General features: G+C 40.0%; 2 protein-coding genes across 3 annotated transcripts in view; one reads left to right on the top strand and one right to left on the bottom strand.

Moving 5' to 3' along the window:
• Positions 1-6,940, bottom strand: part of ENTPD5 (ectonucleoside triphosphate diphosphohydrolase 5 (inactive)) — a 36,576-nt gene extending 29,636 nt beyond the window's left edge. The window contains 1 exon segment of the mRNA XM_074235742.1: positions 6,836-6,940. The gene's annotated coding sequence lies outside the window, so the exon portion shown is untranslated.
• Positions 6,941-7,059: 119 nt separating this feature from the next.
• BBOF1 (basal body orientation factor 1) overlaps positions 7,060-26,309 on the top strand; it is an 83,657-nt gene continuing 64,407 nt past the window's right edge. The window contains exons 1-2 of one of the 2 annotated variants that reach the window (XM_074235738.1): positions 7,060-7,324; positions 22,958-23,186. In XM_074235738.1, coding sequence (XP_074091839.1) covers positions 7,266-7,324; positions 22,958-23,186 — 288 coding nt within the window. In that variant the 5' untranslated portion in view covers positions 7,060-7,265. Of the gene's footprint in view, positions 7,325-20,029; positions 22,016-22,957; positions 23,187-26,309 lie in introns of those variants that run through there. The other variant, XM_074235737.1, reaches the window with a different exon arrangement.

Genomic DNA, 26,309 nt, shown 5'->3' with positions numbered 1-26,309 from the left:
ATATTTACTCTGTGAGTATGTATATATGTGTACATTTTAGCTACTTATTTTCTCTTTGACTATCTGATGTTTGTATATAGATCAGTACTCTGACTCTACCTCTCAGTCTAGTCTTCTTCCTTCCTTTACTGTTCTTAGTCACTTAGTGCCTATATATTAGATTTATCAATTAAGAAATCAGTGGTAACTTTGGAGAAAACAATTTTGTCTGAATGAATGATAAGGCTGCAAAAAATAAAAAGAATAAAGTAAGGAGAGACAATAAGGATTTCATCACAGGAGGGAAGAAAGCTATGCTACCTAGTGGGAATGGATTGGGTGAATTGAGTGTTTTTTGAGGTTGGGGATACATGGGCATGTTTGTAGGAGATAGGGAAGCAGCCAGAAGATAGGAAGAGACTAAAGATAAGTGAAGGAGTGAGGAATAGAGGAGGGGGCAATTTACTGTTAGCAGATGGGTTAGAATGCGATCATGTGTACAGGTAGAGGGGTTTGCCTTGGTAAGGCCACCTCTTCATGTAAAGACAGGAGTAAAGGAAAATATAGTGTGGGGGGGAGACAGCTGAGTGATGAGATAAGAAGAAAGAGCTCTTGTTAAATGGTCAGTTTTTTCAGGGAAATATGTGGCAAAGGCCTCAGCGTTAAGGGGTATCATGGGAACTCTAGAAAATATGCTATGGTGAGAGGTACAGTGAGTTAGGGAAGAATAAAAGGATTGCCCTGCTAGAGTGCCATCTTAGTTGAGATTATGTAACATAAATCTGTAGGTAATCAATGACAAAAATAACTTTAAGGCATATTTAAAATACATATTGCTGGAGTAGCTAGGTTGTGCAATGGCTAGAACACTAGCCCTGAAGTCAAGAGGATCTGAGTTCAAATCAGCTTCAGACACTTGATACTTACTGTGTGACCATAAGCAAGTCATCTACTGTCCCACAAAAACCAAAAAAAAAAAAAAAAGAATAAATGCTAAGCAAAAATTATATTTTATTTAGTGACATTTATCTTTATAGCATTATAATAACTTTTAAAAACTGAGGGTTTTTGCCAAACTTGAAGTCTTCCAATTAACAAAATATGTATTTCAGATAATCAAAATAATCATATTATCATAAGGTATTCTTAACATATTTGTTTATGAGGTATACAATGATAAAGAGTGACCTCACATTACACACAGATAGTACTGCTTATTCTCTTTAGATAAACCTGGCTAATTAGACTGAAATCAATCAATAAAGCTTCTTCCTTTTTGCTGTTAAAGTCAAGGACTGGTGCCAACCCTGGTCCTACTCATAAATCCCTTTAAGAATCAACTCAGATGTCTGAAGCGTTCATCAAGGCTGAACAAACGGCAAAATTTCCTGAAATATCACTCAGCCCTAACCATACAATTAACTGACTAAACTCAAAGATGATACATTAGGGGAGAACAAAATCTGTAAATCTAAAGAGAATGGAAAAACCTCATATAGGAAACCTAACACTGTGAAATGCTCAAAAAGCAATTCATAATTAGGTATACATTTTGACACATACTGTTAACTAGCTACTTGTATAAACTTACTGACCATTATGGCACTTTGTAGTAAATCTAGAGACCATATGGTTATGAGTAAATAACTAAAGCAAGTACATAAAAGAGAACTGGCATAATATGTAACACACAGAATCCAGATCTTCAGAAAGAATAGGAATACATAAACTATATTTATTCCTTTAATTAGTTGTGATGTCATTTCATGCCCAGGTTACTTGCCATATAATTTTTATTAGGCATTCTGTATTTATAATGTGTTTTACAATTATTTTTATTAGTTACTGATCACAACAAATTGATGAGGTAAATTCAGTTCCTAATGTGATCAACTATTTCAATTCACTTCACCCAACATTTATTAAGTGCTTGCTATATCTGTAAAGCACAGTAATAAAAACATGTAGTGAGAAGGAATGTGAAATGGTTCTTGCTCTCGAGTAACTTACTTCCCACTGAAGTAGATCTTTTCTGCATAAAGATATTGCCAGCCCAGTTTCTCATTCACATTCCTATTTTGCTCAGGAGCTACAAATTGTGCAGAAAGAATTAGAGTGGAGTCAACAGCACATTGGATATAATTTGAAGGTTTAACACTGTATACAATGCATCAAGAAAATTTCACAAAAAAAGACTCCAAATAAATACAGTAACTTCTGAAATTACTACTTTCTAAAAAAAATAGCCTACTAATCTCCTTCAGGAATGAAAGCATGTTATTGTGGAGAGAGAGGACTGAATTGGAGCATGGAAGCCTGGAGTCCAAATTCTGCCTCAGACACTTAAGGAGTTAGGCAAGCCATTTAATCTTCCTGAGCCTCATATTCCTCATTTATATAATGAGGATAGTGATGCTAATAGTATCCATCTCCCAGGGATGTTGTGAGACTTACATGAGACGTGTATGTAAATGTACACACACACACACACACACACACACACTCTCTCTCTCTCTCTCTCAGAGCTCTCTGCAAACTTTAAAGTACTATATGAGTATGCTGTTTTTCTTAGCAGTGCTGTTTGTACCATTTGATTCTACAGCAGAGATTCAGAAGACTTTGGGTTTAGTGCACTTTTTAAACTAGGAACACTTCTACAATTATATCTGAGATTCCTTATCAATATAATAGGCACCAGAGTTCTATGAGGCATAATAATGGGTTATAATAGCTAGTAGTAGTAAGTTTTACAAGGCATTTTATTTATATTATCTTATTTGATCCTTATAACAACCCTGTCATGCGGGTGCTATTATTATCTTCAATTTATGGATGAGGAAATTAAGACTGAGAGAAATTAAATGATTTGCCCAGGGTCACATGGCTCGAAAATATCTGACACAAGATTCAAACTGAGGTCTTCCTGATTTTAAGTTAGCTTCCATATACATACATACAAATATACATTCATGGGGATTCCAAAAGTATGGATTCTATATGGAAGATGTTCTTCTTCTTTCTTGTTTTCCTCTAGAAATCCAAAATCCTAATTTTACTAATTCTAGGTATAAGGTTATGTGGGGTTCTTTAGGGCAAGTTGTCCGTAGGAATGCCTGGTAAAATATAGAAAAATGAATTCTGGAAATTCAGAATGGGAGCTAATCATGATAACATAAGATTTTTCAGGGGGAAAATAATCATCTATATATCTATATTCCTTTAAATGCAAAAATTCAAAGATAAAAATAAGTATGTAAAAAAAGAAAATAGGAGGTTCAAAGTTAAAGAGAGGAAGATGGAGGCATAGATTAGGATCTGCTTAGAGGAACAGTTTTCCAAACTTTTTTGATCATGCACCCCATTTATAAAAACTGTATGAGTACCCCCTATTTTATGCATATTTATACATTACATGTATGTACTAATTATATATATATATATGTATGTATATATATATATATATATATATATATATATATATATATATATATGTATATCTCATGAAACTTTAAAAAAAGATAGGATAAAGGTGAACTAATTTTTGATTCCAGAGTCAATAGTTAGCCATGGGAATTTACTGAGTAGGAGAGTAACATGATCAGACTGAACTTAAGGAAAATTATTTTGATAGCTGTCTGGAGGATGCATATTAACAGTGGAGAGAGAGATAGGGAGATTAACAAGGAGGTAGGGAGATTAATAAGGAGGTCGTTACAATAGTTTAGGTGAGACAATTCCAAGGGACTCAAGATGAAACATGTCATCTATCTCCAGAAGGAGAGCTGATGGACTCAAGAGAACAGGACAAGCATATTTCTTTGCTTCCTTCCTCCATTTTCTTCTTAACAAATGCAGGAATTTGTTTTGCATAACTATACATATTTGTAATGGATTTTGTTTCTTCTCAATGAGTGGGGAAGTAGGAGGAAGGAGGGAGAAAATTTGGAATTGAAAAAATAAAACTGAATTTTAAAAATAGTCTGGTGAAAGGTTATGAGAGACTGAATTATGGAAGTGGCCATGGGAGTGAAGAAAACATGGGAGAGGTATGGAGATAGCAATGATAAGAGATGGCAGTTGAATAGGATGTGTGGGTTGAAGGAGTAAGAATAACTAAGTCAAAGATAACACCAAGATTGTAAAATTGAATGACTGGATGGTGGTGCCCAACTCCATAATGGGGAGGTTACAATTAATCTGTCACCACCATTCTCATCCTATGAAATTCATTGGCTTTCATCCAAAAGAACAAAGGAGTGAGGTAGAGAGAGATGGAGCTCCTATTCACTAGTTGCTGACCTGGAAGGTAGACTAAGTATGTCTGTCCAAAGCCACAAGGAGACCCAAGGGAGAGTGAATATGCTTGGTGAGGCAGTGGGGAGTTGGGGATTGGGGGGGGAGAGTAGGAAGGTGGGGTGAAGAAGGAAGAATAGTATCTGAATTTTTGAAATGGCACTTGTATGATTAATGTGCTGTGGCAGGAGAATTGAAAGAGGCTGGGTTAGAATTATCCTGAGGGATGGGAAGCCAGGTTCAGAAGTGGGTAGATTAGGGAAGTGAAAGAGTACTGAAGGTTAAGTGATGGTGTTATGTTGGAGATATATTACCACTGGATCTGACAGGGAAGGTGGGATGTGGCTCGCCCATCTCTCTACCCTGTGATTAGAGGTACACAATTATCTAATTAGTCATATCATGGCTCCATTGTGACATTGCCTGGTTCCCCACAATGGAGACCACGGACCTAGAAGCATAAGCAGGATGACTCCATATTTATTCAACAAGCATTTATTAAGTCGTTATTACATGTCAAGCACAGTGGACGGAATGGTGGACTTGAAATCAGTTAGACCTGAGTTCATACTCTGCCACTTACTTAGCCATGTAACCCTGGACAGTTCATTTTTTTATCTGTAAATGGGAAATAATAATAGGATCAACCTCATAGGGCTGTTATGAGTTTCAAAAGAAATAACAATTGTAGAGAGATTTGTAAATGATAAAGTGAAGTATTATGACAATGTTATTATGATTAGTTATTAAGATGATGATGTACTAGAAATGAAAAATAAAATCAGGATATAAGCTAGAAAAGTGTTTCAACTTTTTAGTCTAATACTGAATTGGAGGCCATAATATGCCATTTATAGCTAACTTAATGATATTAGGACTCTTTACCTTCCTTAAGTATCTTTGCTCAAAAATTTGGATTCCTAGTCCTTCCTATGTCCTTAGGATATATATTCAGTACTTCTATGAACTACATTTCATAGACATTAGGAAATGAACATGCAATCTATAAGATTTTTTTTATAACTTATAAAAGAGAGGGCTTACATAGGCACAAAGTATTATTGTTTAAGCATCAAGAAGACCTTTATATTGAAAAATCTGTGGGTTCTACGTGGTGAGTGTCAAGCATTCATTTCAACTGCAAATGTTTGGAATATCCATTTGAAAAGAACAGCTACTAGGATTCCTTAGGTCATAGGCTCAAAGAACTTAGAACTAGGAGGGACCTCAGAGATCACCTCATTTTATACATCACCTCAGAATTACACAAGTTTAATAACTCATATTGGATTTGACTCAAATTTCAATCCTCTCAACTGGCCAGGACCTGCTTTCAGCAATATATTCACTTTTGGCAGTGACCATAATGCTGTTGGTTCAGGTCCCTATTCCTATTCTCAACTTCAATAAAAACAGGAGCCCTTGCAACAACCCTTTGGATTTCAGTCGAAAATTCTGCTCTTCAACTGTATATGGAGATTACGCCAATCAACTGAAGGGAGGAGAAGTGATACTGAGAGGCAAACCATTATCACTCATCAAACAAATGACCCTGTCTTTTCTTGCCACTGTCATAGAGGTTCCCTTTCTTCTCTTAAAACCTCAGACACATATTTTTTTGATATAACCAACGTACAAATTTTTGTTTAGTCTACATTTCTGATACAAGAGTTTTGTTTTTCTTTTTCAAGGGGTGGAGGAGGGAAGAGGATGTAGGAAGAGGGGGAGGTATTCTGATGAAAAAATATGCAATGACTTCACATATATAACTGATGGAACATTTCTTGCCTTCTCAATGGGTGGGAAAAGGCAGGAGGAGAAAATTTAAACTCAAGTTTTTTAAAATTAATGTTAAAAATAAGTTATAGTAAATTTAATTTAAAAAAAGGAAAAAAGGGGGTGGCTAGGTGGCACAGTAGATAGAGTCAGGAGTACCTGAGTTTAAATCCGACCTCAGACACTTAATAATGACCTAGCTGTGTGGCCTTGGGCAAGCCGCTTGACCCCATTGTCTTGAAAAAACTAAAAAAAACCCTAAAAAAAAAGGAAAAAAAGGAACTTCTTCGGGAAGTCTTTCCCGAGCCCCTCAATACCAGTACCTTGCACTAACTCTTTTTTCTGCCAGGGTATCTGCGCTTTCTGTGGCCCGGTACGAAGGCGCCTCCCTCATCAGAGGGGAAGCTCGCGGCAGGTGGGCATTGTTTCCTCCTCTGCCCCGTGCTCCCGGGGATGGCACCCTGACGGGGTGATCGACTGCCTGCCTGCCCTCTGCACGCGGGCCTGGGCAGCGATGGGCTCGGCCCCGTGCCACAAATGCCTCCGTCTGGAAGATGCTTGGGCAGAATGACGGGAGAAGGGGCATCGGCTGGCCAGAGGAAGTGAAGGAGGGGGCACGGAGGGGGCCGGAGGAGCGGGCAGTGACAGTTCAGGCGGACGGACCGAGGCCGGGGAGGCGCGGGCCCGCCGAAGGACCGCTCCCTGCCCGCGTCGGGTGGCTGACACGCGCCCCTCCATCATCCGGGCCCCACGAGGGGCGACCCCGCCCCCTTCCCGCCTCACTCACCGCATCCGGGGCCGCTCCCGCCGAGATGCCTCCGGGTGACCTCCGGGAGCGCGCTCGCCGGGCGCCCAGGCCCCTGACCCCGGCCCCCCCCTTCCCCTCCCTCCCTCCCGCCCCCGGATCTCCGCCGGCCCCGCCCCCGGAGACACAGACCCCCGCGCAGCCCGCAGCCGCGGAGGCGGCAGCGGCGGCGTCCAAGCGCTGCGTCATCGCCCCGCCCCCGCCGGCGCGCGCGCGGGTTCCTGTGCGTACGTGCGTGCGCGCGCACGCCTGCCTTCCGGGCGTTGCGGGCGCCAACTGCTCCAGGCCGCGGCGTCGGTTGGCTGCCTTGGCGACGGGCTCCCGTCGGCCGCGCTGGGCGGGGGTCCTGGGCGGAAGGCGCCCCTCGCAGGTCCCGGGAGGCTAGCTTGGAAGAAGAGCCGAGTCCACCAACATGGCGAAGGGGAGAGGGAGAGGCAGAGGGAGAAAAGCCGCCAAAGAGAAGAAGGAGAAGTAAGAAGGGACCGGCCAGGCCCTTCGGCGAGCGGGCGCTCCCCGCCGGGGGGGAGGGGAGCAGACGGAGCGGCCGGAGGGGCGGAGAAGCGTGGATGCCGCGCCCGGGCGGGGGTCTCCCCGGGGATGGCTACGTGGGCAGCCGCCGGAGAGCGGCGGGGAGCCCGTGCCGAGCCGGCTGTGCCACGGCCGGGCCCCGCGAGTCAGCGCCCAAAAGGAACGGAGAGAATGCCGGAAGTGCTCCCTTCCCGATGCACATTAAAGTTGACCGCGTGTCTGCCCACTTTTTGGGGGGCGGGGTGGGGGAGGGGAGGGTGGCGAGCTAGTCATTGCATACCTGCTGTCAGACGGACCACAGATCCCCGGTGTTTCATAGATCCGCGGGCGATTTTTCGTAGGACTTTGGGGTCTCGGGTCACACACCGTTAGACTTGGAAAAGAAAAAGCCACCTCCCGGTTTTTTGCGGTGAAGGGAGTCCTCATTCCCTGGGGGCCGAGTTGGGTCTCCCGGGTTAGCAGGAGCGTGCCTCAGGCTCCTCGCCTGCCTCACCAGGTTGTGGTGACAAGGGAGCTTCGGTGCCCCTGGGTAGCCATGTGTGCTGCTGATGCCAGGTGGAGGAGTGACTTGCCTGAGCTGGCATAGGGGACCGCTTGACACTCATTCCTGTGAACTCATGGGCCAGGATCCTTCACTCTTGGAGGGCTTGTGTGCCATTTTAGGTTTGTTGTTTTTTGCAAGGCCATGGGGTTAAGTGGCTTGCCCAAGACCACACGGCTAGGTAATTATTAAGTATCTGAGGCCGGATTTGAACTCAGGTCCTCCTGACTCCAGGGCCGGTGCTCTATCCACAGAACCACATAGCTGCCCCTTGTGTGCCATTTTAGCAAAGTCTTGTGAAGCTTAGAGACTCCACTAAACAATGTTTCTTAATGCATAATGTAAAACACATGGAATTATAAAAGGAAACCAATTGTATTGAAAGTTACCAAAATACCTTTTAAAACGATTCACACAGGAGAAGCTAGGTGGCGCAGTGGATAGAACACCGGCCCTGAAGTCAGGAGGACCTGAGTTTAAATTCAACCTTTAATAAAAGGAAAAAAATTTAAAAAAGGAAAAAAAAAAAGAGAAAAAATTCACACACCTCCGGTTAAAAAAACCCTCCTCCTGTTATCCAAACTGTAATGAAGTGGTTTTGAATGAGCGTCCTAAAACAATTCTTCCATTTGGACAAGGATTATTTGACCATTCGATATGGTCCTATAATAATAGTTTACATTTCTATCTCTGTAAACTTTGCAGAATATTTTCACCCACATTATCACATTTGATCCTCACATTAGTTTTGTGTAATAGGTACTATTACAGCCCTCATTTAATAGATGAAAACTTTCAAAGGTTTAGGATCACGGGGTAAATATCTAAAATAGGATTTAAGCAGTTTGAATGGAAGACTTTTATCTGCTCTGTAGTTCTTATGTTCCCAAACAAGGAACTTGCAAAAGGCTGGACTTCATGCAGTATCATATAACAGACAACATTTATTTGTTGATTTATTTTAAAATAAAAACATTTCTTCATTGGCCATATCACTTATATGCATATATATATCAAATAATATATACACACAGATATATATCATACATGTTTATATATATACAAGTACAAACATATGGATATTACAGATGAAATAAGCATTTATTAAATGCTTTTTAAGCCAGACACTAATAAGCCCTTACAGATAATATCTCATTTGATCCTCATAGCAACAATTTGAGGTAGGTGCTCTTATCCCCATTTTACATTTGAGAAAATTAAGGGAAACAGTTAAGTGACTTGTTATGTATATTTGTCTTTATATCTCTTTAACTTCTTTTTTCAGGAAGTGAGTATCATGTTTCATCATTCTTTGGAATTTTTCATCATTCTTTGTGATTTTTTTATTACTCTGATCAGAGTTACTAAGTTTTTGAAAGTTGTTTGTCTTCAGAATATTATCATTATATGTTATTCTGGTTCTGTTCCTTTTAGTGTGCATCAGTTTATAAATATCTTCTCAGGTTTCTATCCCCTTCCTCATTTTTTTATAGCACATTATTATTTCATCTCATTTCTATACCAGAATTTGTTCAATCATTCCCCAATTAATGAAAGCTCCCTCACGGTTTGTTTTTTTTTGAATTTTAAAACTTTTCCCCCCAACCTCTCTTCCCTTTCCCCCCTCACAGAAGGCGTTTACAATAGTCTTTACATTGTTTCTATGCTATACATTGATCAAAATTGAATGTGTTGAGAGAGAAATAACTTTTAAGGAAAAAAAATAAAAGTGCAAAATTGCATATTACAGAAGAGAACTTTGTTTTTTAAATTGAAATTAATAGATTTTTTTGATCTTTGTTTAAACTCCACAGTTCTTTCTCTGGATATGGAGGGTATACTCCATCACAGATATCCTAAAATTGACCCTGATTGTTGCACTGATGAATGAGCAAGTCCATTAAGGTTGACCATTACCCCATTGTTATCGTTTTGGGTTGCACAATATTCTTCTGGTTCTGCTCATCTGCCACAGTTTGTTAAGTCATTCCCCAGTTGATGGATGTTTCCTTGATTTTCAATTCTTTGCCACCACAAACAGGGCTGCTATGAATATTTTTTTGTACAAATCATGTTTTTACCCTTTTTCATGATCTCTTCAAGGGTATAGACCCAGTAATGGTATTACTGGATCAAAGGGTATGCACATTTTTATTGGCCTTTGGGTGCAATTCCAATTTGCTCTCCAAAAACGTTGGGTGAGTTCGCAGCTCCACCAACAATATTTTAGGTTTTAGGTTCTTTGCCTTCTGGAATATCATATTCTGAGCTCTCTGTTCTTTATAGTGGTGACTGCTAAATGGTATGTGTTTAGTCAACATTGATCATTGTCCTTTCTGGTCATATTGGCCAGTCTGCAAAGTGTGAGGTGGTACCTCAGAGATGCTTTAATTTGCATTTCTCCATTAAGTAATGATTTAGAGCATTTTTCATATGACTGTGGATCACTTTGATTTCCTCATGGGTAAATTGCCTTTGCATATCCTTTGACCATTTGTCAATTGGGGAATGAAAGCCCCCCCTCAAGTTAAGGTAAACCCTGAGAAGTTCTAGGAAACATCCCAGAGGGATTCTGGGAAGCTACTCAGAGTGGCCCTTGGACCTTGGTCCATAGGGGATGTGAGAGAAGTCATATAGACAGGAATCTGTTTTAGTCAAGCCTTTAATATCGAGTAAAAGCCTGCAGTCAAGAAAGTAGGGGACAAAGCTAGCTGACTAGGAGGGGAGAGGAGAGCTTTTTAAAGAAAAATCTTGGACTTCAGGCAGGTTCTCATAGGCTAGGGGAATTTTCCACTTGCCAGGTTCCCTAATGAAATTCTTCAGCTAATTAGGGGTTTCTAAGAGTTACAGATTAGCTGTAAGAGGTTTTTCCTTGGTGTTTGATGTACTTGGGCCATTTTACAAAAACAGTAGTTCTTTGTCAGGGACCTCTTTCCACACAAAGCTAAGTGCTTATTGTTGCCTTGCAGGCTGTTACCCATAACTAATACTTGTCTTAGACAAATATTGAAGAGGTGAGAGACAAGTTCTCCTTTATTTACAAAATGCCAGAGTTTAAATATTCTCTTAATCCCTGGTTTACTCCTAATTCAAGTGGAGTTCTTCCTTTAGCAAATCAAACAAATGCCTTCCCAGGCAGTGGGCTTCAAAAAGTAAAGTTTACTTCCTCGGGCTAGTACTTCTCCCACCAAGATGCTATCACTGGTTTAGGGTTAAACATAGTGCCAAACAGGAGGAACAGAGAAGATCCAGAGAACTGACCCAGAAGATGAGGCCATTACCAGGCACGCAGTGACCTCTCTGTGACTCAACAGTCTCTTACAGTTTATGATATCACAGTTAATCTTGTAATTTCCAAATTAAACACATATCATTGTAGTTAAACCCCATCACTCAGATTTCATTTCTTTGCCACCTCAAAAAAATTTATTTTTGTGCATCCTTGAGTTTGTTTTGCTTAGAAATGATCTCTCCCCCAATATACCCTTTCTCATATTTCCTTTTCTTCAGATTCCCTTCTCTTTTTCTACTGAATAAAATAGGCAAATGTGTGTGTGTGTGTGTGTGTGTATTTTCTTTATTCATGGACCTGCTGAAATGTTGAAATGTCAGCTGCTTCCTCCATCCCTTCCTTCCTTGTTTGTGTAAACTTCCACTTGTGCATCCAGATTACATGAGATAATTTCCCCAAACCTTTAGGACCCTATTGGTCTTGTATTGCCAAGGCAAATGCAGGCGGGTCTCAAAATTCAATAAATATAGTAGCTTTTTGGAGGTAAATTGATTAAATATAGCCTGAGAATGTTATAAAAATCCAAAAGGCCCTTGGCAAAGGTTCCCCATCCCTACCTTAGGGTTTCCTCTTACTGTCCCACTCCTCTCCTTTACTTGATTCATTTAAGATTATCTAGATATAACCAAAATACCACTAGGCCTTCTGCCTAATTGAACTTCTCTTATGACCTATTATGATACATGTTTCATCTCCCATATTAGCAAATTGTTTATCCTTTTTGGATCCCTTACAATTAATTTATTTCTATTTCTCTGAACTTTTGAATTTTAAGTTTCAAAATTTCTGTACAACTTTGTATTTTTTTCTCAGGAGTTCTTGGAGATTGCATGTTTCATTAAAGGTTCCCTCCTTTTTTTTTTTAATCTGTAAGATTATATTTAGTTATTCTTGGCTGGAAATTTCTATTTTTTGCCTTCTGGAATATCATATTCTGAGCTCTCTGTTTATAGTGGTAACTACTAAATGGTATGTGTTTCTGATTGCAACTCCTTAGGATTTTAATTCTTTCTATATGATTGCTTGAAGTATGTTTTCTTTGTCCTGGAAGCTCTAGATTTTGACTTGGAAGTTTTCAGTTTCTTACCTAACCCCTTTCCTGACTCCATGCACAGTAAGTTCTTGACCTGAGTTTGGATGAGAGCAGCATTAGGCTGCTGCATTACTCAACTACTGGCCACCCCCCAGGTTATGTGACAGATGGGTAAGCTTCCCTTTGGTTGGAGCTTGTTGCTCTAATAATGCTTCTTCAGATTTCAGATAAGACTAGAGCTGGAACTGAGACCCTTGGCTCTTGGGGTCCAAGCCACACAATGATCCTTGCTTCTAAATGTAATCCTTGCTGGGCCTATAGCCCAGACCTGTAGTGTCCTCACTGGACTGCTGTTCCTAGACAAAGGTCCCTTCTCTGTCTACATGTCATCTGTGACTCAGAACTACCTGTTTCAGAACTCTGGGCCCTTTATGGATCTTGGCCTTTTGTTTAATCCCAAGATTCCAACAGGTTACAATGCTGATCAGATCCTATCCCCATAGACTTGTGTTTTTATCTCCTTGTTTTGAAATGGGCTGTACAAATAACAAAAGATTTTTTTTCTTGAATTTCCTGATTTGAGATTAATCTGGTCCATTCTTGTAAGCATTTATTGTTTATCCGTGTGCCTAACATTGTGCCAAGCTCTGGGGGTCAGTTAATAAAAGACAGTCCCTTCCCTTGAGGAGCTTACATTTTAATGGGAGAAAAAAGGAGGCAGAAAAGTGGAGGTATGGGGGACAATCAGTTCTGTGGTGTTGAAACCAGGCAGAGCCGATTAAAAAAGGAAGAGAGCCACAGGTCCATTTTCTGCCTTCCACAAAGGAATTGCTCTAGAGGGAGTTTGGTACAGAGTGCTCCAGCCCTGACAATTAGAGGAAAGAGGAGGGAAGAGGAGGGTAGGGAGAATGGTGTCAGTCAAGACTTGAGTTAGCAGCATAGTGCTGAAGTGATAAGTTTGTGCTTTCTTTGGCAGCACATAAAATCTGAATGATAGAGATTAATCAGTGTTTCTTTTCATTTTTTTAGGAGGAAAGAAGGAAATTGGAAAAAACTTTTACAGGTTTCTCTAATAGGTTTTTTAACATTTTAATGAAAGATTTTATTTATTTTGAGTTTTACACATTTACCTCTATTCTTGCTTCCCCACCCCCCCACCCACAGAAGGCCATCTTTACATTGTTTCCATGGTATACAATAATATAAGTTGAATGTGATGAGAGAGAAAAATAAAGTATAAGAGATAGCAAAATTACATAGTAAGATAACTTTTTTTTTTCTAAATTGAAGGTAATAGTCTTTGGTCTTTGTTCAAATTCCACAGTTCTTTCTCTGGGTACAGATGGTATTCTCCATTGCAGATACCCCAGAATTGTCCCTGATTGTTGCGTTGATGGAATGAGCAAGTCCATTAAGGATGATTATCACCCTCATGTTGCTTGTAGGGTGTACAATGTTTTTCTGGTTCTGCTCATCTTGCTCAGCATCAGTTTATGCAAATCCTTCCATGCTTGCCTGAATTCCCGTCCCTCTTGGTTTTGGGTTTTTTTTTTTTGGTTAATATGATTTTATTTATACATTACTAAAATATTCCTGTTTAAGAGTAAATGTAATAGGGGATGGCTAGGTGGCGTAGTGGATAAAGCACCAGCCCTGGAGTCAGGAGTACCTGGGTTCAAATCCAGTCTCAGACACTTAATAATTACCTAGCTGTGTGGCCTTGGGCAAGTCATTTAACCCCTTGCAAAAACCTAAAAAAAAAAAAGAATAAACATAATACCCCCTCCCCCACAAAAATATAGAACCTCATGAGAAATAAAGTAAAAGAAAGAAAAACATGTGTTTCAGTCTGTGTTCTGATAACATCAGTTCTGTCTCCAGTGGATCACATTCTTTATCATAAGTCCATCACAGAAGTTACTTCCATATTTTTCTACAGTTGCTGTTGCTGATTGTAATTCCCTCCATCCATTCCTCCCCACTACCATATATTATATTTTCTCTCTCCTTTCACTCTGTCCCTCTTCTAAAATGTGCTGTAGGGTAGCTGAGTGGCACAGTGGACAGAGCACCAGCCTTGGGGCCAAGAGGTCCCAAGCCCACATAACCACCCCAGAGACCCAGCAACCACCTTGTTCCCAGACAGATCATCCAATCCCAGCACCTTGCAAAAAGTAAAAAAGAAAATGTGTTATATTTGACTATTCTCTCCTATGATCTACCCTCTCCTCTATCACCCACATCTTCTCCCTTCCCCCTGTCCCCCTTGTCTCCTTTTTACTCTAGATGTCTATAACCTACTGAGTGTGTATGTTTCCTCTCTGAGCCATTTCTGATGAGAGTGAAGGCTCTCTCATTCCCCCTTGCCTTCCCCCTCCCATATCATTGCAAAAGTTCATCGCAGGGGAACAATTTTGGGCTGTCTGCAAAGGAGAGTGCCATCTGTATCCAGATAAGGAGCTGTAGAGTTTGAACAAAGTGCAAGGACTATTCCCTTTAATTTAGGAAAAAAAACATTGTCTGATCTTGTTACCTCTTAGACTTCTCATCTCTTCTTTAAGATATGATTTCTCTCTCATCACACCCAATTTGGATCAAGGTACAACATGGAAACAAAGTAAAGACTGACAGTGCTTTCCGTGGGGGTGGGGGTGGGGGTGGGGGTGGGGGAGGGAAGTAAGATTGGGGGGGAAATTGTAAAACTCAATATCTTTAATAAAAATAAATTTAAAAAAAGTTCATTGCAAAAAAATTTTTAATGAAATATCTTAGCCTATTTTACCTCTCCCTTCTCTTATTCCCAGAATATTTCCCTTTTAGCCATTGACTCCATTTTTACATCATATTATATCTTCAAATTCAGCTCTCTCCTGTGCTTCATCTATAAAAGCCCCTTCTACCTGCTCTATTAAATGTGAAGTTTCATATGAGTATTATCAGTATCATTTTTCTATGCAGGAATACATGCAGTTCATCATCATTAAGTCCCTCATAATTTACCCTCCTCCTTCACTCTTTATGTTTCACCTGAGTCCTGTACTTGAAGGTCAAAGTTCAGCTGTTGGTCCTTTCAGTAGGAACATTTGAATATTGGAGGAGAGGTGGAAAGATATAGATCTAATACACTGTTGCTGGGGTTGTGAACTAGTCCAGCTTTCTGAAGAATGATTTAGAGCTCTGCCCAAAGGGCTGTCAACTGTTGGATACCCTTTTTTGACTTGGCAATATCACTACTAAATCTGTTCCCTAAAGAGATCAACGAAAAGAGAACAGGACTTATATGTATAAAAATATTTACAACTTTTTCTGTGGTGGCAAAGAATAGGAACTTGAAGGGAATGTCCATCAACTGGGGAATGACTGAACAAGTTGTGGTATATGATTGTGAAGGAATATTATTGTGCTATTAGAAATGATTAGAATAGCTAGGTGGTGCAGTGGATAGAGCACTGGCCCTGGAGTAAGGAGGACCTGAGTTCAAATCTGGCCTCAAACAATAATTGTCTAGCTGTGTGACTTTGGGACCTCCATTTGCTTAAATAAATTCATTTTTAAAATGACAAGTGTGGGTGGAGCCAAGATGGCAGCGTGAAGGCAGCATTTCCCAGGAAGTCTCTCCCCCCAAAACTCCAAAAAAACCAATCAAACGATGACTCTAGCCAAGATTTAGAGGGGCAGAACCCACAGAAAGACTGAATGATACATTTTCCCAGTCCAAGATAACATAGAAGTTTTGTGGGAAAGGTGTGTTTCACCAGGACTGGGGGGTTGGAAAAGTCAAGGCTGCAGTGCAGCCCAGCCCAGAGATCACCTGCAACAGTTTAAAGGGGTGGGGAGAGAACTCTGCTACACCAGAATGAGTATGGAATGAGGAGCGCGGGTCGCAGAACCTGGAGAAAGCAGACTGCACCCCCAAAGACAGGGAAGTCTGCAGAAATTTCTCTGGTCTCCCTGGGGTAGTACTCAGCTGTTTGCCAAATTTCAGATCCAGGTTGTAGTTTGGGCTTCCATACTAAAGTAGCCAAGCTGGATTCTTCCTCATAGCTCCAGGGCAGAGCAAAGTACGGGTCCATCTACATATCAAAGCATAGTCAAAAGAGCATAAGACCTTGGAGGAATAAATGTCCCAGTGGGGTGTGTCTCCCCCTGCAAAAAAACAAACAAAGCCTTGGAAGTGCTATCTTGGGCTGAGGAAAAGAGTAAACAACAGAAAAAGAATATGACCCTGGAGAATTACTTTAGTCCCATGGAAGGAAGATCAAAACACATATTCAGATGAAGACAAAATTGAAGCTTCTGTATCCAAAACCTCCAAGAGAAATAGAAAATGGGCTCAGACTATGGATGAGTTAAAAAAAAAAAGACTTTGAAAAGCAATTAAGGAAGATAGAGGAAAAATTGGGAGAAATGAGAGTGATACAGAAAAATCATGAAAACCAAATCAAAAGCTTGGTGAAAGATATACCAAAAAAAATACTGACGAAAATATGTTAAAAAGCAAAACAAAAGGCAAATGAGAAGAGTGCCTTAAAAAGCAGAATTGGGCAGCTGGAAAAGGAGATAAAAAAACTCTCTGAAGAAAATAACTTCTTCAAATGCAGAATAGGAACTAAAGGAAGCTGATGACTTTGCAAGAAATCAGGAAGAAATAAAACTTCCCAAAAAAGCCCAAAATTAGAAGAAAATGTGAAATATCTCATTGGAAAAACAATGGACCTCGAAAACAGATCCAGAAGAAATCATTTAAAAATTATTGGGCTAGATGAAAGCCATGACCAGAAGAGCCTGGACTTTTTTTTTTTTTTTTAGTTTTTTTGCAAGGCAACGGGGTTAAGTGGCTTGCCCAAGGCCACACAGCTAGGTCATTATTAAGTGTCTGAGACCGGATTTGAACCCAGGTACTCCTGACTACAAGGTCAGTGCTCTATGCACTGCGCCACCTAGCCGCCCCCAGACTTCATTTTTCAAGAAATAATATAGCAAAATTGTCAGATCCTAGAAGCAGGGGGTAAAAATAGAAATTGAGAGAATTCACTGGTCACCTCCTGAAAGAGATCCCAAAAGAAAATCTTCCAGGAATATTATCACCAAATTCCAAAACTCCCAAATCAAAGAGAAAATTCTAAAACCTGCCAGAAACCAACAATTCAACTACCGAGGTACCATAGAATTATACAGGACCTGGCAGCATATACATTAAGGGCTCTTAGGGATTGGAATGATATTCTGGAAAGCAAAAGATCTTGGTTTACAACCGAGAATCAACTACCCAGCAAAACTGAACATCCTCTTTCAGGGGAAAAGATGGACTTTCAATGAAACGGGACTTTCAGACTTTCCTTTTGAAATAGAGCTGAACAGAAAGTTTGATCTCTAAGTACAGGACTCTAGGGAACCATAGAGGGAGTGGAAGAGAAGGACTATGAGGAACTTAATGATAATTGAACTGTTTGTATTCCTGTATGGGAAGATAATATTGATAACTCAAATATGAACTTTCTCATTTATAAGAGCTGTTAGAATGAGCATATGTAGACAGGACATAGGAAGGAGTGGAATATAATGGTATAATATAGTAAAAAGAGTCAATGGGTGATCAAGGAAAGTACTGGGAGATGAAGAAGAAGAAGCTAAGAAATTTCACATAAGAGTCAAGAAAAACCTTTTGCAATGGAGTGGAAAGGGGGAAGGCAATGGGGAATGAGTGAGCCTTCATTCTCATCAGAAATGGCTCAGAGAGGAAATAACATAGCACACTTAATAGGGTGAGGAAATCTATTTTACCCTAGAGAAAAATGAGAAGGAAGGGATGATATGGGGGGGAGGGGAGGGGGAAATAGGTGATAGAAGAGGGAAGATTGGGGGAGAGGGTACTCAGATTCAACTTACTTTTGGACAGGGCCAGGATGAAAGGAGAGAGAGAATAGAATAAATGAGAGTGGGGAGAAATAAGAGTGGAGACACAGCTAGTAATAGCAACTGTGGGAAAAATATTGAAGCAGCTTCTCTGGTGGATAAAGAAAGCAACTCATCCCAGAGACAGAACCATTAAAATCTGAACACAGACTGAAGTACAATTTATTTTTCCTCTTTCTCTATTCTTGAGGTTTCTCATCTTTTTTGGGGGGGGGTTATGTTTACTTTTTTTTTTTTTAGGTTTTTGCAAGGAAAATGGGGTTAAGTGGCTTGCCCAAGTCCACACAGCTAGGTAATTATTAAGTGTCTGAGACAGGATTTGAACCCAGGTACTCCTGACTCCAAGGTTGGTGCTTTATCCACTGTGCCACCTAGCCCACCCCATGTTTACTCTTATAGCACATTCAATATACATCAATATATAGCATGGAAACAATATAGAGACTATCAGACAGCCTTCTATGGTGGGGGGGGAAGGTAGGGTAGGAGGAAAATTGTAAAATTCAAAACCTTACAAAAATTATAGGTACATATTAGTATTGCATATGATTGGAAAACAAAACGTTAAAAAAATTTTAAAATGACAAGCATGTCAGTGCTTGAAAAACCAAGGGAGATGTAGGTGAACTCATGCAAAGTTAAGGAGTGTAACCAGGAGAACACTGTACAGAACACTGATAAAAGCAATATTTTAAGAACAATCAACTGAAAACTTGGATACTCTGATCAATATGATAAAATGGTCCAAGACATTTCCAAAGGGCTCATGATGAAAAATGCTATCCTGGGAGCTGCTAGGTGGCACAGGATAAAGCACCGGCCCTGGAGTCAGGAGTACCTGGGTTCAAATCAGGTCTCAGACACTTAATAATTACCTAGCTGTGTGGCCTTGGGCAAGCCACTTAACCCCATTTGCCTTGCAAAAACCTAAAAAAACATGCTGTCCAGCTCTAGAGAGAGAAAACTGATGAGCTCTGACTGCCTGTTTCATTTTATTCTTTTTTTGATGGGAGGGTAGGACTCCCATGACTGACATGTTTTGCATGACAACCTATATAAGTGTCATTCTGCTTGTCTTCTCAATGGGAGAGGCCCTTGAGGAAGAAAGAGAATTTAAACATAAAAAAAAAACTTTAAATGAATATAAAAAAGGGGGCAGCCAGGCAGCACAGTGAATGGAGCACCAGCCCTGGAGTCAGGAGGACCTAGGTTAAAATGTGGCCTCAGACACTTAATAATTATCTAGCTGTGTGACTTTGGGCAAGTCACATAACTCCAGCCTTACAAAAAAAAAGCCAAACATAAAAGAATTAATATTAAAAATGAAGGGAAAAAAATGACCATTTTTTTGGGAGGGACATTAGTTTCATAGTGAAACCAAAAAGAGTAGCAGATGCAAAGTAGAGTGATGTTAGGTGCATTTTCTCTTTGGAGTTTTGGGAGACTGTACTTTTTCCTTCTACTCTGCCATTTTAGTCTCCATATTTTTATGCCATGTTTCTTAATTAGTAAAACAAGACTCACAGAGACTAGTTCTCTTGCCTTTGATTAGATAAATAGTAAATTTTGAAGGCAATATTCAAACTTTGATTTCTCCTGAAGCTAAGTCCACCACTACTTCATGCTACTGTTGAATTTACAGAGTATCTTATAAAGGTGGAACTAGCAAGAATTAACTAGCAAGGAAAAGAATGAAAAGGTTTGAAAATAGGACTTGTTAGTCAATATTTCTGTTAATTGTATATTTTTTACTATTCCAATTTAATTATAGTAAAGCTTTATTATTAATATAAATATAAATTTAAAATATATAAATTATAATTCATATATAAATTATAATTCATTTAATTTACATGATACATATATGTTCATTACTTGGTAGCTGATTGTATTTGGAAAACAATGTAAAGGAAAGAATCAAAGATAAACCTACCCTATTTGTTTAACTTTTAGTATGGCTTACAGAATAGGGAAAAATTGGGAGAATAAGATAGTTTTGAAGAGAAGATTATGAATTTGGTTTATTGCAGGTTGAGTTTGAGATGTCCCCAGGTCCTCCAGTCAGTCATTAGCAGACATCTGGAAATTGAGAACTGGAGTTCAGAAGAAGGTCCAAACTGAAGATCTATTTCAGGAATCACTTATTTAACTCAGATAGTAGGGGTGGCTTAGCTATCCCAGGAATAGCTATAGAGGACCAATAACTACAATAATGTAAAATGAAATTACAATAAAACTTACCCTTAAAATGTGTGTTTATAATGATTATAATGTCTAAGACTGGATAAGAATTGACATAGTACACCTTTTCACCTTTCCAAAAGTTAAAGATTGGTCATAGAATCTTGAATATAACAGTTAAGTCAGTAAGCCTTGTGCTAAGGGACACAAATAATTAAGCATTTGTGCCAAGGGACACAATGACAAAAATGACATAGTCCCTACTCTTAGTAAGCTTATATTCTATCTGGGTGAGAGTTAAAAGAATAGAGAAGAGATATGTAATGCATAACATATACAAGATAATAGTAAGAATAATGTTTGTCCATTTTTGAAGATCATGACATCAGGGTGGTGATGCCATGGCAGTTAATATGAATTGGATTTGAATGAGAGGGGGCTGGACTAAGTCACCAGCCTCACTTTCTCTGTAGCCATCTGGGTCCGGTGGCCAGATATGAATCAGGATAACTGGAGATGGGCTTGGATGCGAGGCAGTCAGGGTTAAGTGACTTGCCCAAAGTCACATAGCTAGTAAGAGTCAAGTGTCTGAGCCTGGACTCGAGCTCCTGTCCTGACTCCAAAGCCAGTGCTGTATCCACCAGACCACTTAACTGCCCTTAATATACAAAATAAATGTCAGCTTTTGGAAGAAGGGCCCTAGTAGCTGGGATATATGCAGAAAAAACTTCATATAGGTGGTTTCTCTTGAGCAGACTTTTGAAGGAAATGAGGAAGCATGAGAAGTAGAGAGCATTTGAGGCATGGACAAGACCAGTGCAAAGACTTTGAAACAGATGGGGAAGGGTCAAGTATGAGAAGCAGCAAGATGACCAGTTCAGTTAGAGTATACATTTTGGGAAGGGAAGTAATAGGGAACCACTGGAGTTAAGTACTGAGTACTGAAATAATATTGTGAGACTGGAGTCTCACAATAATATTTGAAGTTGGGAGACCATTTTGTTGTTTTGTTGTTGTTCATTCATTGAGTCATGTTCCTTTCTTTGTGAACCCGTGGTTCCATCTTCCTATGATGTGGGCAAAGAATTTATCTATTATGTGAAATTAAAAAAAAAATCAAGGACTTTATTCCAGACTTAATGGTCAAGCAGTTACATATTTTCTGATCCATTTGTTTTATAAGTTTAATAGTTTTCCCAATGAGTGGAATATTCCCTCTGAAGAGTTAATATCCTTTTTTTTTTTTTTTAGGTTTTTCAAGGCAATGGGGTTAAATGGCTTGCCCAAGGCCACACAGCTAGGTAATTTTTAAGTGTCTGAGACAGGATTTGAACCCAGGTACTCCTAACTCCCAAGGCCAGTGCTCTATCTACTGCACCACCTAGCTTCCCCAAGAGTTAATATTCTTAGTGAAATCCTCTCAGGGTTAAAAATTATTAAAACAAAGACAGACTATTATTACCCTTAGACTATTCTTAGAAGTGGGAGAGAGGCCTTGCATCCCAGTCAGATTCTGCAAGGAAGTGAAACAATGGACTGTTTCCAGAAAGACCTTGCATTGATTCTGTTAGGGAGGGAAATAATGGAATACTTCCAGAGAAGAAACCTTGCAGTCTTAGCCACCTATTTGATAATGGATTGTGAGAACAGTAGCCTGCCTTCTCTTGTTTGGTAAGTGCTAAACTATGAAGACCTTGCATACTCAGACATTAATTCATTTAACAGAAGGTCATTAGAAACCACAATGAAGGGTAGAGGAGAGGAATTCTTCCCTAGATGTCCCAAGATGGAGAAATAATGTGGTCTCATGTTTTTTTACTCTACCCCTTTCTGATTGGGAGGATTTGGAGTAAGATAGACAGCCCACTACAGAAACTGCTGGAACAACAGAAGGAAAGTTAGGAAGCCAATAATTTTAGGAGATAACAGAGGTGGCCTAACAGGGAAGAGTGGATATTTTTATATTTTAATATAATTGTTTTCCTTTGTAATCTTATGTCTTTAATATTTTGCATTTAATAATACTAGCTAACACTTATCTAGCCCAGGCTCAGTGCTAATCACTTTTAAAAGCACTAAGTACTTATTGTTTCGTTTTGTTTTACTTTTTATTTCAAGAGACCAGCAGAGGTTAAGTGACTTGTTCAGGGGCCTACAGCTCCTTGTGACTAGGGACTTTGGACTCAGGCCTTCCTGACTCCTGGGCCACAGAGCTACTGCAGATAATAGAAACAGTTTGGAGGAAGAGGTCCATGGAGATCTCCAGATTGCCAGAGATTCATGACACTTAAGAATGTCTGACTTATCATGAATTTGTAGTAGAATAGGCTGCTCCATTTTTTTCTTGCTTTCCCCAGAAATCCTGAATTGGGATTGTAGAAAGTTACCAGAGCTTGTCGGGAGTTATTTCATCAAGAAACAAACCTCTTACTAATTTTTCTCTCTCCGTGAATGTTATTTTCAGACATTTTCAAAGTCTAATGACCTGTAACCTTTTGAGCTTTCTGATAATTTAGTTGTTTAGGGATTATACTTGACTAAGTAAGCTATTTTTTTAAAATTATGCCATACAGAGGAAAATATACTAATTATGAATATGCTATTCTCATTTAGGAGAGTTTCAAAAAAGGAGGAAACAGAATTAGAGAGAGCCAGGACTAATGCTGCCCTTTGGGAGGCCAGATTGGAAATCTCAGAAATATCCCGAGATGGGTATCGTGAGGCTGTTCGGAGACTGGCACAGTCTAATGAGGACTTGAAGAGGCAGCAGTACAAAATGGAGAAAGATACAATGGCTGTATTAAGCTTCATAAAGAAGCAAGATTTGGAAAAAGATGTTTTGGTATGTAGAAAACCTCTTGAATCTTATTTTATTTTTTTATTTTTATTTTATTCTTATTTTGTACAAATAATTTTTTTATACAAGAAACTATAGACCTGCCTAAACCATAAAGTAAAGGGGAGAGAAAAAAATTAAAATTAAAAATATTACTACTACTACTACTACTATTACTACTACTACTACTACTACTAATAATAATAATAATAATAATAATTGTAGGTATGGCCAGGTGGCGCAGTGGATGGAACACTGGCCCTTGAGCCAGGAGCACCCGAGCCCAAATCCGGCCCCAGACTCTCAACAATCCCCCAGCTGTGTGACCCCATGCAAGCCACCCCAATGCCATTGCCCTACAAAAACAAACAAAAAAAAAGACCCAAACTAAAATAAAATAGTAATAATAATAATAGTAGGGGTGGCTGGGTGGCAGACAGATTGCTGGTCCTTGAGCCAGGAGCACTCAGGTCCAAATCCAGCCTCAGGCACCCAACAATCACTCAGCTGTGCAGCCCCAGGCAGGCCACCCAGCCCTGTTTACCCTGCAACACCCCCCAGAAAATAATAAAAAATGTGCTTCAGTCTGTGTTCCAACACCACCAGCTCTGTCACGGGTGGATCGCATTCTTTAGGATAAGTCCATCTTAAAAGTTACTTCCATATTTTTCCACCATTGCCATTGCTGATTGCAACTCCCTCCATTCATACTTCTCTATTACCATGAACTATATTTTCTCTTTCCTTTCACTCTGTCTCTGCTGTAGGGTAGTTGAGTGGTGCAGCAGACAGATCCCCAGCCCTGGGGCCAGGAGGCCCCGAGCCCACATACCACCCCTTACCAAGCATCCACCCGGCCCTATGGTCCCGGATAGGACATCTGATTCCAGCCCTTTGCAAGGAGTAAAAAAGAAAATGTGTTCTATCTGACCACTCTACCCCCATGGTCCATCCTCTCCTCCATCACTCACATTTCCCCCCTTCCCACTATCCCCACCCCTCTCCTTCTTACTACAGATGTCTATACCCCATTGAGTATCTATACATATATATATATATATATATATATATATATATATATATGTATATATATGTATATGCTGTTTCCTCTCCTAGCTACCTCTGATGAGAAAAAAGATTCCCTCATTACCCCTCGCCTTCCCCCCTTCCATATCATTGCAATAGCTCATTGTAATAAAGAAAAATCTTATTATATGAAATATCTTGGCCTATTCCTCCTCTCCTTTTTCTTTTTTCCATTACATTTCCCTTTATTTGTGGACTCCATTTTTACACCACAATATATATTCAAATTCAGTTTTCTCCTGTACTTCATCTATAAAAGCTCCTTGTACCTGCTCTGTTAATTGAGAAGGTTCATATGAGTATTCTCAGTATCATTTTTCTATACAGGAATACATGCAGTTCATCAGCATTTAGTCCTTCACAGTTTACCCTTCTCCTCCACTCTGTGCTTTACCTGAGTCCTGTATTTGAAGATCAAACCTTCTGTTCAGCTCTGGCCCTTCCAGCAGAAACATTTGAAATTCCCCTGGTTCATTGAAAGTCCATCTTTTTCCCTGGAAGAGGACATTCAGTTTTGCTGGGTAGTTGATTCTCGGTTGCATTCTAAGCTGTTTTGCCTTCTGGAATATTATATTCCAAGCCCTACAAGCTTTTAATATACTTGCTGCTAAGTCCTGTGTGATCCTGACTGCAGCTCCATGATATTTGAATTGCGTCCTTCTGGCTACTTGTAATATTTTCTCTTTAACTTGGGAGTTCTGGAACTTGGCTATAATATTCCTGGGGGTTGTTGTTTTTGGATCTCTTTCTGGGGGAGATCAGTGGATTCTCTCTATTTCTATTTTGCCCTCTACTTCTAGGATATCAGGGCAGTTTTCCTGTAGTAATTCTTTGAAAATGATGTCAAGGCTGTTTTCCTGGTCATGACTTTCAGGTATTCCAATTAATTTTTAAATTATCTTTTCTAAATCTGTTTTTCATATCTACTGTTTTTTTCAATGAGATGTTTCACATTTTCTTCTAATTTTTCATTCTTTTGGTTTTGAAGTATTGAGTCTTGATTTCTGGTAAATTCATCAATCTCCCTGAATTCTATTCTTTGTCTGAAGGATTTGTTTTCCTCAGAGAGTTTTCTTATCTTCTTTTCCATCTGACCAATTCTGCTTTTTAAAGCATTCTTCTCCTGAATAACTTTTTGAACTGTTTTATCCATTTGACCTATGCTGGTTTGTAACATGTTATTTTCTTCAGCATTTTTTTGGATCTTCCTGATTAAGCTACTGACTTCATTTTCATGTTTTTCCTGCCTCTCACTCATTTCTTTTCCCAATTTTTCCTCTATCTCCTTCACTTGATTTTCAAAGTCTCTTTTGAGCTCTGTCATGGCCTGAGCCCAATTTCTGTTTTTTTGGAGTCTTTAGGTATAGGAGCTTGTGCTTCCTCATCTTCAGATTGAATGTTTTGATCCTTCTTGGGATCAAAGGCAAAGTATTTCTCAATGGTGTTCCTCTTTTTTTCTCTGCTTACTTATTTCCCCAGCCTGTGCCTGGTTTTGGGGTGCTTCCTGAGCTTCTGAGTATTAGTGGGACACCCCCACAAGCATCTCTGTGTGTGAGGTTCTGTCTTCACTCCTGGTCTGTAAATGACCATAAGCACCCCCCTCTGGCATGGGGCTGAGGTGGGTGGGGGCCTAGACTGTGATCAGGATCTGAATGTGGTCAGAGCCCCAGAGTCCTGTTCCAGGGGCAGAGCTTTGCAGTCTTTCTCTTCATTCCCCTCCCTAGGTTCAGTGCTCATGGTATGGGGGCTCCTGCTTACTGGCTCTGCCTGCTTCTGGTTCCTGGATCTGGGCAGCCCTGGTCATGCTGCTTGTTCTGTGCCCTGAGGCTTCATGTGTTCACTCTGGCAGGGTTCCCCTGCTGATCCCCCAAGTTGTGCCTGGTGCTCCCCAGGGTGTAGGTCAGGAACCCCACCCCCACCCCGGGGCTGCCTCCCAGGAGGCTGAAGTTCCTTTGCTCTGGTGGGCCGCCCCTCCAACCCTGGGGAGCAGAGCTTTTCTGCTCTTTTCCAGGTTACCTTGGGTTGGAGAACTGCCTCGCTGGC

Source organism: Macrotis lagotis, chromosome 4 (assembly GCF_037893015.1).
Source record: "Macrotis lagotis isolate mMagLag1 chromosome 4, bilby.v1.9.chrom.fasta, whole genome shotgun sequence".
Lineage (NCBI taxonomy): Eukaryota > Metazoa > Chordata > Mammalia > Peramelemorphia > Peramelidae > Macrotis > Macrotis lagotis.
The sequence above is the reverse complement of the archived record's forward strand: the minus strand, read 5'-3'. Positions and strand labels throughout refer to the sequence as shown.